Source organism: Diceros bicornis, chromosome 24 (assembly GCF_020826845.1).
Source record: "Diceros bicornis minor isolate mBicDic1 chromosome 24, mDicBic1.mat.cur, whole genome shotgun sequence".
Classification (NCBI taxonomy): domain Eukaryota; kingdom Metazoa; phylum Chordata; class Mammalia; order Perissodactyla; family Rhinocerotidae; genus Diceros; species Diceros bicornis.
The window spans coordinates 13,993,352-14,007,165 of NC_080763.1; the positions used below are offsets into that span (position 1 = coordinate 13,993,352).

The 13,814-nt window shown below is 45.8% G+C and overlaps 1 protein-coding gene across 3 annotated transcripts in view; it reads left to right on the forward strand.

Moving 5' to 3' along the window:
- Positions 1-13,814, forward strand: part of FNTB (farnesyltransferase, CAAX box, beta) — a 61,325-nt gene that overhangs the window by 14,744 nt on the left and 32,767 nt on the right. For all 3 annotated transcript variants that reach the window (XR_009223694.1, XM_058567119.1, XM_058567120.1), the window contains exon 2: positions 3,226-3,290. Coding sequence is in view for 2 of the 3 variants with exons in the window: in XM_058567119.1 (XP_058423102.1) it covers positions 3,226-3,290 (65 nt within the window). In the remaining variant the exon portion in view is untranslated. The remainder of the gene's footprint in view (positions 1-3,225; positions 3,291-13,814) is intronic.

Here is a 13,814-nt window from a genome sequence, read left to right on the forward strand (position 1 = left end):
TAAGGGATTTGTATCTGGAATATATAAGGTACTATTACAATTCAGTAATAAAAAGACAAATAGCCCAATTTAAAAACATGAGCAAAGTATCGGAATAGACATTTCTCCAAAGAAGATATACAGATGGCCAATAAGCACATGAAAAGATGCTCAACATCATTAGCCATCGGGGAAATGCAATCAAAACTACAATGAAATACTGCTTCCTACCCACTAGGATGGCTATGATCAAAAACACAGATGATAACGTGTTGGTGAGGATAGAAAGAAACTGGAACCCTCATACCCTGCTGGTGGGAATGTAAAATGGTGCAACTGCTTTGGAAAACACTCTGGCAGTTCCTCAACTGATTAGACATAGAGTTACCATATGATCTAGCAATTCCACTCCTGGGTATATACCTATACTTAGGTAGAAATGAAGATATATGTCCATCTAAAGACTTGTACAAGAATGTGCATAGCAGCATTGTTAATTACAGTCAAAAAGTGGAAACAACCCAAATGCCCATTAACTAATGAATGGATAAACAAAATGTTATAGCCATAGACAATGGAATATTACTTGGCTATTCCTCAGCAATAAAAAGAAATGAAGTACTGGTACACGTTACCATGTGGATGAAGCTTGAAGACATTGTGCTAAATGAAAGAAGGCAGTCACAAAGGACCATATATTACATGATTCCATTTATATGAAATAATCCAGGATAGGCAATCTGTAGGGATAGAAAGTAAGTTAGTGGTTGCCAGAGACTGGGAGAATTGGGGGTGACTGCTAGGGTGTTTGGGGTTTCCTTTTGTGGTAGTGAAAATGTTCTAAAATTGATTGTGATGATGGATGCACAACTCTGTGAATATGGTAAAAGCCAGTCAAGCATACACTTTAAATGTGTGAATTGAATGGTGTGTGAATTATATCTCAAGAAAGCTGTTAGAAAAATATGCCAGTTCTTAAGAGAAAATAAAGTGAATTGTTATTTGTCTATTATTATGAACAGCTGACTTGTAGTACTCAGGTGTTTATTAGAATTCATAACTTAGATTTTCAGACGTGAGTCACTTACTAACTGCATTGGAATATCACTCGTTCATTCTGAAGAAGAGTGGTTAGGAAATCCAAAGAGAAATGACACTATGTTGGAAATATTTTAAGCATTTTCTACTTTGCAGTATGACATTTCTGTTTCTGTCAGGAATCTTAGTTTAGAAATAAACCTCCATTTGCCTCATGTAGTACTTGGCTACTCATGTTGCCTGGGGTGGGGGACTGAAGATAGGACTTCTCATTAAGGAGTTTTTGCGGGGAAGCTTTTCTTCCTAGGGTCTAAGTGTCAGAATGCTAAGGAGGAGATGAGCTCATCCATTAGCCTTGGAATATTATTAAGTCATAGATTTGAATGGGCTTGTATTTGAGTAAAGGAAGTGAGTTTTCCTTCCATTTGGTTTTCTTTTTTTTTTTTTAATTTTTATTTATTTATTTATCGTTTTTCCCCCAAAGCCCCAGTAGATAGTTGTATGTCATAGCTGCACATCCTTCTACTTGCTGTATGTGGGACGTGGCCTCAGCATGGCCGGAGAAGCGGTGCATTGGTGCGCGCCCGGGATCCGAACCCTGGCCGCCAGCAGCGGAACGCACGCACCTAACCGCTAAGCCACGGGGCCGGCCCTTCCATTTGGTTTTCATTCAGAATTCATCAATTCCCTTAGCTATAACAGTATATTGTAGGCAAATCTTTATTTAATGGTCTCATTGACAAATGTTTCTTGTATGTTTTTCTATCTCTTTTAGTTTATAGGAAGGAATGACTGGGACTTGGTATTAGTCCTGTGTGCGTGTCTGGAATGGAAAAACAATTATGAGGAACCTGGGACAATTTTCATATTCTGCCTGAGTCAGGTTCTCAGAGCAACTTCAGTCTGTTTTTTGAAGTGTTGTAAATTCTTAGCCAGATCATCCCTCAAACTCATGTTCAAAGGCAAAGACCAAAGCATATCCTAAAACCAAATATCAACGAATTTTAGATTGGCTGCCATTTCAGGTGATTCACATCTCTGCTGCCTTCGTCATCACAAATAATTCCTGCACCCCTGTCAAAGGGATTAGAAGCTCTAACTCTGTGGGTGTTGCAGAAATAAATAATACATTTTTGAAGTTTCCCAGAGAGGACATTATTATGTATCTTGAAATCTCAACGAGGACATGCCTCCCCACAGAGAGCAGGAATGCCACTGAAGGTGAAACCCTGTCTCCTGTGAACCAGCCCTCCCCCATTACCATACGCTTTCTTGACAGAAGCTGCACTGTGGGACCATGTATGCTGTGGTCTGCAGAGGACACAAGTGATATGGGTTCTTTTTTTTTTTCCTTCAGTGAGGAAGATTAGCGCTGAGCTAACATCCGTTGCCAGTCCTCCTCTTTTTGCTGAGGAAGATTGGCCCTGGGCTAACATCTGTGCCCATCTCCTTCCTCTACTTTACATGTGGGACGCTGCCACAGCGTGGCTTGATAAGCACTGCTTAGGTCCGTGCCCAAGATCCAAACCCGCAAACCCTGGGCCACCGAAGCGGAGCACATGAACTTAACCACTACACCACCCAGCCAGCCCCTGATCTGGTTTCTTTTGTGACCTGACTTTCTGAGAGCCTTTGTTTTATGGGGCTGTGGAGTCCTGTGTGTGACATAGGACCGATGACCAGATGTGCTATTTCTTTAGTGTTCCTACGGTTGATATTCATGTAAATACCTTAGGGGATTTCAATACTGTTCAATGTGTATTTAAACTGTTCAGTCTGACAATAAGAAGTATGACCCTTGGCAGGAATTAATTGTGTGTTTGAGAATAGCCAGTTAAATGAACACTTAAACAACTTCATAGAGCAGGCAAGAATCAATCATTCAAGCAAAATGCATCTGTCTTCGTCTGCTCCCTAAGTAACTGGTGCCAAGGTGCCAAACTCCAGAACTGCCATTAGTTTGGATATTATGGATTAGTTTACTGGAGAAGTCGATTGTGATGCCAACATGGTACAGGGCATTCTCTCCCTCCCATTGTCTAAGCCTGTCATCCTGCAGAGCCCCTGAATGCAGTCCTCTAGTACTATGAAGGCCAAAACCACACCAAGCAATGTAGCCAGTAGGCATTTGTGGCAATGGGAAGAAAAAGTTGATAGAGGTCTCATCTGTATTTGTTTTCTCTCTCCCATTTCCTGCATCCTCACCAGGCTAAAGTAGAAGAAAAGATCCAAGAGGTCTTCAGTTCTTACAAGTTCAACCACTTTGTACCAAGGTAAGCTGTGGTTAGGAGTTTGATGGGATCAGGGAGACACCACCTCCTGTGGGAGCCTTTCTTCCTTCCTCCTTGAGCGTATCCAAGCTCAGGGGATAAGTCTGCTGCAAGACTGGTGTTTCTTGAACTTGTGGCTACCTAGATGTGCTTATGACCCCAACTCCTTCCTGTATTAGAGTGCTGTTTAGAAGAGACGCCAGCTTGATGTGAGCTGCAGGTGTTACGTGGGGATGCCCCTCAAGGCCTGAACTCTGAGGTCTGAAGATGGCGAGAGGAAGTTCGTGTTTCTCTTGCTTAGTTGTGACCTGCTGCTTTGGTGTTCAGATCAGAACTCTCAAGTTTTTCTCTTTCATATTATACTTTGAAACAGATGTAGAGTCCGGGGGAATGGTCAAGAATGGATTCCTTTGATGTATATTATTATTTGACTGGGAAAATGTGAGAAGTTGGAGCTTCTCGCAACCTGGCCCTTTATTGGTAATTGTACAGCAGATCCCAAGGATGAAATTTCAATTGAGAAGTATAATTCCTTTTATTTTTCTTGGCGCTTAGCAAGTTGAAATCTTCCAAGCTCTTTGATGTCAGAAATTCCAAAAAGGGGATTATAAGCAGAAGCTTATTTAATTATTTAATTTGAACCTTTATTTTCTCTTTTTTCCAGTTTTGTCATATTTCACACTAGAATTTCATAAGGTTATTTCATGCCTTTATTAGCATTTCTCTTCTAGTCACAAATTATTTTTCTGAAACCATCCTATGTCATGTTTCCAGCCATCAGAAGTGATCAGGAGCCCAAAACTGCATGTGGTCATCATTTTATCTTAATGATACAGCGCTTTCTTGACAACCTCTGACCCTAGTGTCGTTAGGCTGCTGGCTGATGCACTCTGGATGGGAGGCTGAGGGGGTCTGAAGTCCAGCCCAGCCATCTTCATCCTGTCTGCTGACTTCTGAGACCTAACAGACTAGCTCCTGGCAAGGCAGGTTCTGGGTACTTCTATTTAGTGGAATGTTACAAATGGTTCTAGCCTGAATTAGCTTTGTGTCTTTTTTGCTACCATTCTGTTTTGCCACTATTTCCTTGAAAAAACATTTCTGTCTGAAAATTCTGATTAGCTGAGGCAGAAAACAATTGGGAAAAGGCAATTGGGAAAAGGGAAAGACAGGTGGGAAGGTAAAAAGGAAAATATCAACTAACTAGTGGAGGTAGTCTTGCCCCAAACGGGTAAACTGAATCTCTCTATTAACCCAAAGCTCAGACCTCAGTAAATGAACTATTGCTTCTGTCATGAGCCACAGCTGGAGATGAGCTAATGGAGCCGTTTGTTTCAGCAGCTCGGGGAGAACGACTCTGCCCGCACCAGCTGAGCGTCCCTAGAGGTGGCGGGACTTGGAGATGGTGAGGGGGGGATTGCTTCAGGAGGGGCTCTGTGGTCAGCCCTCGCCTCCCCTGTGACTCACCTGACTGGGCTCTCAGTCACTGTCTACGTCTGTGGCTCTGTGGACACACATCCTCTGTTTTTCCAAAGGGACCTCCATCATTTGACATTCCTGTTTCACCCACCATCAGAATAGAGCCCTTGGATTTTTCTTTGGTTCTTACTGAGATGTGAGGGCGAATGGGAGGTGATAGCCTGCGGGGGGAGAAGAAGCTGTGTTTGGGGGCTGGTGGTAGAGGACAATGAAGGAGTGAAATCCGCTGATTCAGAAGTCTTAGGTCAGGTGTGGGTGGAAAACAAAAATGTTCCTCCTGGGTTTGGATCCTTTGTGGAAATAGAATATATCAGGGCTCTGGGTTTATTTCAGGAATCTGACATTTCCCATCTTATCATTGTTGCCTTTGAAAATGAGTGTTTTAAAGGATGCTGATTAGCATCTTATTATGTCACAGCATGCTAATTACTATTAGAGATGTTACACATTTTGGCTGAACGGCTGAGTATATAAATCAACGTGTCAATATATGGCTGAGGCCAAACATCATCATCATAGAACGAACTTCTAGGATATAAGAATAAATCTGAAAATTTATCAAAATTTTAAATTATCATCTCAATTTCAGTGTTTCAGTAGCCAGATTTTAAAAGTCTGACATAATGCAGGAACAAATCTTCTTTGTTAGCTAAAGTGAATGTTCAGATAATAGCAATAAATCTAGATGACATGGCTTGTTTGTGTTTCTGAGGTCATGATGCTGATCGAATGTGATAGAATCACACACACTCCCAGGACCGCTGACCACGCACAGGTCCAGGGATGCCGGGAATGATGCTGAGGGAGGCATTTGTCTATTCAGCCTTCCAGAGCCACAGCCAAATAGCAGATTTGGCTCAAATTCAAGGCTGAAGGTGAATGTTGGTACATTCTACAATTATTCCCCATCCCAGAAATGATTTTCCTCTCCCTCTGAGACTGTGAAACATGCATCCTGTCCTGGAGTGAGGTGGTCTGTCCCAAGGAGCTTTTGGACCATGCTTTCCACAGTTTTGTTTATTAGCATCCTGCTTTCCCATGAAAGTTAATTTTTCTTTCCTCATGGTTGTTAGCATTGTTCCACGCACTTATGAATTTACCACCGTTTTCCCATTTGTTACGTTAGCTTTAGTAAGAAATCTGAAATGCATAAAGACACACACACTCACATATGATTTTAAAATTGTTTTGGGAAAAAGTGGCCTGGTGCTCCTTGGAAGAGAGAAATATTGATAATGCCCCTGTGTTAATGGACCACTGAAAGTTAAGTGTTGACAGTTGCCATGAAGCCAAAATACTCTGAGTTAAAGCTCTCAAAGCAGTTCTCACACTGGTGCCTGCTTCGCTTCCATGTTTTCCTGCCATTTCTATATATGATGCTACTTTAGAATTTCCCACATCTTGAGCAGTTGAAGATGCAGTCCTTCATACTGTTGCTCTTTCCAAGGTCCTTAGAAATCTAAGTTCATCTTCCCTCCCACCCTCCCTCAAGTGACTTCTTACTTATATTTTTGACTAGAGAGGCCCCTGGCTTTAGTGGGTTTAAAACCTTCCCAGGAGCCAATGATGGACTAAATCCCTGTCCTCTTATCTGTCTCGACTAAAGGCACGATTCTCAGGGATGATCCAGGGTTAGGGGGATGAAGTATGTTGGCTGTGATTCACTCTGCCGTATTCATTCTGTCATTCATTCTTTCACTCATTCGGCAACACTAGACAGAGGGTCTCCAAAAGGCCTGGCCCTCTGCTGGGCTCTGGGAACAGGGCGAGCAAGGCTGACCCAGGTCCTGCCCCTGCCGGGCTCTCAGTCTCAGGGGGGAAGTGGCCGTTAAACAAGTGAGTGGAAATACATAGTTACACTGGGATGAGTGTCAAGGAACAGATTGGGATGCTCCGAGAGAGGATAACAGGGAGGATGTAATTTAGGTTGAGAAGTCAGGGAAGGTGTCTTAGTCCCTTCTGGCTGCTATAACAAATTACCATCAACTGGGTGGTTTAAACAACAGATATTTATTTCTCACAGTTCTGGAGGCTGGGAAGTCCAAGATCAAGGCACCACCAGATTTGGTGTCTGAAGAGGGCCCACTTCCTGGTTCATAGGCGGCCATCATCTCACTGTGTCCTCACATGGTGGAAGGGGCAAGGAAGCTCTCTGGGGTCTCTTTTATAAGGTCACTAGTCCGTTCACGAGAGCTCCACCCTCATGACCTGATGTCTTCTCAAAGGCCCCACCTCCTAACACCATGGCATTGGAAATTGGGATTTCAGCATATGAATTTTTGAGGGACACAGCCATTCAGTCTACGGCAGAAGGCCTCTCAGAGAAAATGACTACTAGGCTGAGACCTGGAGGGTGAGCAGGAGTTGCCAGTTTAGGAGGTGATGGCAGTGTTCCAGGCAAAGGGAACAGCATGAGCCAGAGTCCTGAGACTGAAGAGAACAGAGAAGACAGTGGGACTGGAGATCAGGGGGGACATGAGATGAGGCTGGAGAGAAGTAGTTGGAGGCACATTGTGTAGGGTCTTGAAACCCAGTACAGTTACATTGTATTTACAGTTTTCGTTGCTGCGCAGTACACATGTAAGTTCCTACTCCAACAATGGAACCTGACTCCCCGTATCATTAATATATTTTCTTATTTGATCATTCCTCTTGTGTGTCCCAAACTCCCGGCCCCCTCTGCACAGCCACACAGATGCCCTCCTCGTCCCCGTGAGCAGTGACACCCTGCATCTCCTCCCACGCCCCACTCCTCGCAGAGCCCAGCTGGTTCTGCTCCACCCAGCTGAATGGCTTTAGGGCTGACGTGTTCAGGAGGGAAAGGGAAAGAGATCTAGGTTTTCTTTTTTAACTCTTTACACAGGGAAGATTTTTGGACAGAAGTTAGTTGAGAATAAAGGAATGGAAAGGGTATTAGTTTGCTAGGGCTGCCACAACCGAATACCATTGACTGGGTGGCTTAAACAACAGAAATTTACTTTCTCCCCGTTCCAGAGGCTGGAAGTCCAAGATCAAGGTGCTGGCAGAGTTGATGTCTCCTGAGGCCTCTCCTTGGCTGGCAGGTGGCCCCCTTCTCACTGTGTCCTCACACGGCCTTTTCTCTGCATGCCTTCCTTCTTGGTGTCTCTTCTCTTCTTATAAGGTCACAAGACCTCCTTTAACCTTAAGTGCCTCTTTAAAGGCCCTGTCATGAAGTGTAGTCACACTGGGGAGGGGCGGGTTAGGGCTTCAACACATGAATGCTGGGGGACGCAATTCAGTCCGTAACAGTAAGGCTCTTGGTACAGCTTCTGGCTGACCAAAAGAAACTGGATATATGTCCCTTCAATGTAAAAGAATCATAGGGGCCGGCCCCATGGCATAGCGGTGAAGTGCATGCACTCTGCTGCTGGCGGCCTGGGTTTGGATCCCGGGCGCGCACCGACGCACCGCTTGTCAGGCCCTGCTGTGGCGGTGTCCCATATAAAGTAGAGGAAGATGGGCACGGATGTTAGCCCAGGGCCAGTCTTCCTCAGCCAAAAGGGGAGGATTGGCATGGATGTTAGCTCAGAGCTGATCTTCCTCACAAAAAAAAATAAATAAAAAATAAAAGAATCATAAACCTCAAAGGAGAAGTTAAAATTCAGTCAGTTAGCATTGTGGCCCTTGAAGCTCTGGATAAACTCTCAAAGAAACCCTTTCCAAGATTTTGGAATTGCATATGTGTATTAGCATTAGTGTGTGTGTGTTTATGATGAAGTGGATAAAAATGAGAGAGAACAGTTTCCCTTGTGGACCCAGTTGTTGAAAGGAGTTTCTCTTTCCCTGCTTGTGGTGAAGTTGCTCTTCAGTGAAACCAGCTAAAGGGACTCATTAGTTCCCTCCCAGCAGGACTCCTGGGGCCTGGCTGTGAGTGTGGTTCAAGGTGGGAGGAGAGTTCTTGGGGAGCCCCCTTTGGGCTGCCCCAGGTCCTGTCCTTGGGGACCAGCCCGGAGCTGCAGAAGAGGTGACTAAGGGGCCAGCCTGGTGACATAGTGGTTAAGTTCGTGCACTCTGCTTTGGCAGCCCAGGGTTCGCAGGTTCGGATCCTGGCGCACCGCTCATCAAGCCATGCTGTGGCAAGCGTCCTACATATAAAGTAGAAGAAGATGGGCATGGATGTTAGCCCAGGGCCAATCTTCCTCAGCAAAAAGAGGAGGATTGGCAACAGAGTTAGCTCAGGGCTAATCTTCCTCACTAAAAGAAAAAAGAAGAGGTGACTAAGACTTCCTTCAATTAGATGTTTCTGGGTAGGTGAGGCTTAGGTAGTGTCGCTTCTGGATCCTGAGGAGTGAGCCAGAGTCTTACCCTCTACAGGCAGAAGAGTATTTGCCTCTGAGGTCTTTCATTTTCTAGTGACTGAAAGCCCTTGTCAAGTGAGAGCAGTGCTGAGAAGACAAGGAAAAGGGCTCCTTCTCCAGGTTTTTTTTCTTTTTCTTTTTCCAGTAAGGGAAAGGATTTGTCTAGTGCTTAATTCAGCTAATTCGTACTGAGTCCCACAGGGAAGGTTGAGGTTCTGGCTGTGGGTCTCCTGCGGTGGGGTGTGTGTGAACACACAGAGAGCTGACAGCAGATCCCTGGGCCAGAGCAGATGCAGCCTTCAGTCTCCTCACCCCTCTCCTGGCCTGTTGGATCACATTTTAACTTCCCCTTTGAGATTTGTCATCTTTTAAATTGAAGGGACAAATATCCAGGGAGAACAGTCTCTTTTGGTCTGTCAGAAGCTAACCTTCCCATTCTTTATTCTTTCTTCTGTTCATTCGACAAATAGCTGTGGAGAGCCTGCTCTGTGCTGGGCACAGGTGCTGCAGACATCGTGAGCTCTCCCCAGGACAAGGCAGTAGAGTGGGCAGGGTATCGAGCAGGTAATTCCAGTATGTACAGCCCCCTTCTCACCTGGTCCGTTTCCCCAGCATTGTATTTAGGGTGTCAAAATTTCCTGTACAAGAAACCTTTAATGCCTGACATTTCTAAGTGAGGTGGCTAGTGTTCTCGCCTCCGTGGCTTAGCATCTCAAGGTATTTGGCATATTCAAATTCCTTTGACTGTTTTTCAGATTGAAAAGAATTGGCCTATGGAAAACCCCTCTGTGAATGAGTCCTTTCAGAGTTAGAAGTCAGTTCTGCCTCCACGTTCTGGGCTTGCCCTCACCTGGCTGCGGTTTCTCAGCCTCCCCTCGCTTCTCGAGTGGGTCCCTGCCTGCCCTCATTAGTGGTCTCTTGGACCCTCCTGGTTCTTCTTGTCCATCATACCCGTCCTGGCCACACCCAGCCTGCTCAGGAGGGGCCAGCCCGTATTGTGAGCTCTCGCAGCAATTCCCTGATTCCGTGATCTTGTCCGGTCTCTCACGCCTCTGCCTTTCTGCTCTTCCCATCTTACTAGTCCTTACCAGAGCACACCCGTCACTGCTCCTGTTAAAGGGTTCCAGCAAGCTTTCCAAGAAAAAATTCACATAACAGTGCCCGCTGAATGGCTTCCCCAAAAGTTTATTCTACTTGGCTTCAGCGTGGCCTTCACTGCTGCTTTATAATCCTTCTGTTCACCTCATGTAGATTTCCTAACACTTTCACCACCGTGGCCAATCCACAGCTCTCTCAGGATCTTGCCTCCTAATTCCTGAGAAAATTGAGGCCATTTCACATGTTTCCTTGGTTTTCTCTTCCCCACTCAAAGTCTTGTATTTGTCTGACTTCACACTCTCTCTCATCATTTCTGTCTCCAAGAGTGTAGAATCCTTGCTTATTGCCAGACTCGCCTCTCCTGCTGAACTCTCCACCCCAGCCCTCCCCTCTCCTCATCAGGGACCTCCCTTGATGGATTTTCTCTGGGCTCTTGCATTTTCAGTGTCTCCCCTTTGCTCTCAAGCATGTTCTCCTCTCCTCTGTCTGAACCACCTGCCTTCACCCCGTTGCCCCCTCAGGCTGTCGCTCGGTTGTCTGTCTTCCCCCCACAGACACCGCAGACACACTTAGGTCGTGGGTGTGGTTTCCTGCCACTAGTCTTTTCCCCACCCCAGTCCATTCAGTGTGCTTCGGCTAGTGTGCTCTAGAAAATGCAGATCTGACCATGTCTTTCCCAGGCCTAAAATACTTCAATGACTCGCTTTTTAAAAAACATTTTTATTTGCCCTTGTTTTTTTTTGTAACAGCTTTAAGGAGATCTAATTCATATATCATAGAATTCATCTGTTTAAAGTGTACAATTCAATGGTTTTTAGTATATTCACCAAGTTGTGCAACCATCACCACAGTTAATTTTAGAACATTTTCATCACCCCATAAAGAAGCCCTGAACCCCTTAGTCATCACCCCCCAGTTCCTCCATTCCCCCCAGCCCCTGGTAGCCACTTAATCCATTTTCTGTTTCTATTAATTTGCCTATTCTGGACATTTCATATAAATGGAATCGTGCGCTGTGTAATCTTTCGTGACTGGCTTCTTTTACTTAGCATCGTGTCTTCGAGGGTCATCCGTGTTGTAGCACAGTGACTCCTGTTTGCTCTTTGGTTTAAACTCCCAGTGCATTTATAAGTCCTGCGTGATCTGAGGCCTCTGTACCTCTCCACTCTGATTTCTCCCTGCTCGTTACTTTGTGCTTTTGCTCCAGCTGAACTAAACTTACTCGGATGTGCCACAGTGTCCCCTGCCTGAAACAGCTTCCCTGTCCCCTTCATTTTGCCTGCTGACTCATGTCCTCAGGTCTCCGTCATCTGTTGACTCAATGCTGTGTCCTTCACCAAGCTCGTTCGGATCCTCCGAGACTTCTTGGGTGCTGCCAGAGCCCACTGCACTTGGCTGATCACAGCGTTCGTCAGCCAGGACTGTAATCGCCGTTGACTTGACTGTGTCCACGTCTGGACCGTAGCTTTGGGGAGCAGAGTCAGCGTCCACCCCAGACTGGACACTCGGCCTGCACAGAGTAGGTGCTCACTGAGCCCTGACCCCGGACCTCCTTGCAAGAGAAATCAAGTCTGGCCTTCTCCTCTTCTTTGTGATCTGGGATCTTCCCTCCCCACTCCCTGAACTCCCAAAGGTCACCAGCCACTTCGTCCTCTTTTCCCTCAGTCTTGCTGCAGCATTTGCCACTGTTAAATCCCTCTGTGAGATCCTCTCCTCCTGTGTTGCCTGTGACACGACCCTGCCCTGCTTATGTAATGCTCTCTGTTCCTCTCCTCTGGCTCCTTGTCCTCTAGGCCCTTAAAGGTGGGTCTTCCCCCAGTTCTGCATTCAGACTTTTCTCTCTGCTCTGTGATCTACTCCTGCAGCTTCACCTGTCACCTGTGTGCAGATCAGTGATTCCCAGTCTGTGTCGCCTGGATCCCTGTCCTGAGTCTCACACGTATTTCCAACAGTGTGGTGACATCCTTACCTGAGTACACCTCCAGTGCCTTGAAGCCCACCTGTCCAGAAGTCAGCTTACCATAGGTCACCATGGTTACTATGGGTCGTGCGCTAGTTTGAGCACTAAGTACTCTAAGTACTTCCCACCTGTTGACTCTGAGCAGCGTCTTCCCACCTCATCCCCCTCCCCACTTAGTGCTTTCATCCAGTCCAGTTTGTAAACACAGATTGGATACCTATTGCTGTCAGATCATTTTTCTTAAGCACAGTTCTGGTCATTTTTTTCCTCAGCTCAAAACCCTCACGGCCCCCCTGCCTATTAAATTGAGTAGAAACTCCTCAGCAGGTATCCCAGACCCCTGTAAAAAGGGCTTCAACTGCCCTTTCAACCTTTCGTCTTTCATTCCTAATATGCAGGCCAAATCCCCCACCTGTCACTCCTCTTGCTCACACTATGCCTGTGCTGCACAGTACAGTACCCATTAGCCACTGCAGCTGTTTAAAATTCAATTAATTAAAATTAAATAGAATTTAAAATCCAGTTGCTCAGTCACACTAGCCACATTTCAAGTGCTCAGTAACCACATGTGGCTGGTGGCTACTATTGGATAGCACAGATAAAGAACCTTTCCGTCATCGCTGACAGTGCTTTTGGACAGCGCTGGTTTGTGCCTTTTTGTTTCCATTCTTTCTGGCTAAACTGTCCCCTATGTCTTCCCATCCTCACCATCTCTTCTTGTAAAAACTTTCTCCCTCTACGAGGGCCTCTCAACTCAAATTCTGTCTCTTCCACACAACCTTCCTGATCATTCCTTTCTTAATGACCTGTCCCTCCTTCCCTTTAGAGCCTTGGTCGTATTTTGTCTGTTTTTTCTTTATGAAACCTAACCATTTTTTCCTCGTATCGTAGCCACTCGTCCTTTTCTCGTTTCCAGTACTGAATTGGAAGACTTTTTGAGGTAAAGACTACATTAATGATCTTATCCTGTGCACAGGACAGTGGGAGTTCAATAAACAGTTGTTGAGTTGACTACCTAGGAAAGAGAATGATTTTTCTTTTATTTCTGGAATCAGAAAGCACAGTGAACGTCTTGCCATTCTGTTCTTCTTTGCTTCCTTCCGTAATCACACAGGCCTCTTCTGCGAGACCAGGCGAGAAGTGCAGCCCTGTCCTTTGTCCTGCCTGTGCAGGTGGCCCTGGCGGCACATTCCTTCCTAGAGCCAGTATCGCTGACCTCAGTGCCAAGGAGAGCGACTGGCTGCAGCATTCAAACAGGATCCTCTGGCCAGGGCTGTGGGGCAGCACGTAGGAGGAGGAATTTCAGGGAGGGAATAATGGATGGAAGACTGAGGGGCAGGCAGGGTGCGAACTACAGACCTTGGAGAAGTGGCTGCAGAAGAAATGACTGGAATGACAGAGGCTGACGGGTCAGGGAGGTGGTGAGGCTCAGATTTAAATTACTTACAGGATGGGGAGATATTTGTTCACTTAGACCCTGGAGGAACTTTCTGGGTGGTTTATCACTGCCTGACTGTGTGTGTTCATTGTGGCCTTTCACTTAGCCGAAAGTCACCTGCCGTGAAGGAGAGGATCTCACCCAAAACATCTGGCGGCAGGGTTTCCAGACACTTTAGGGACATTCAGACGGTGGCCTCTTTTCTCTGGTTTAGCCGCCCTTGGGTGCTACAGGAG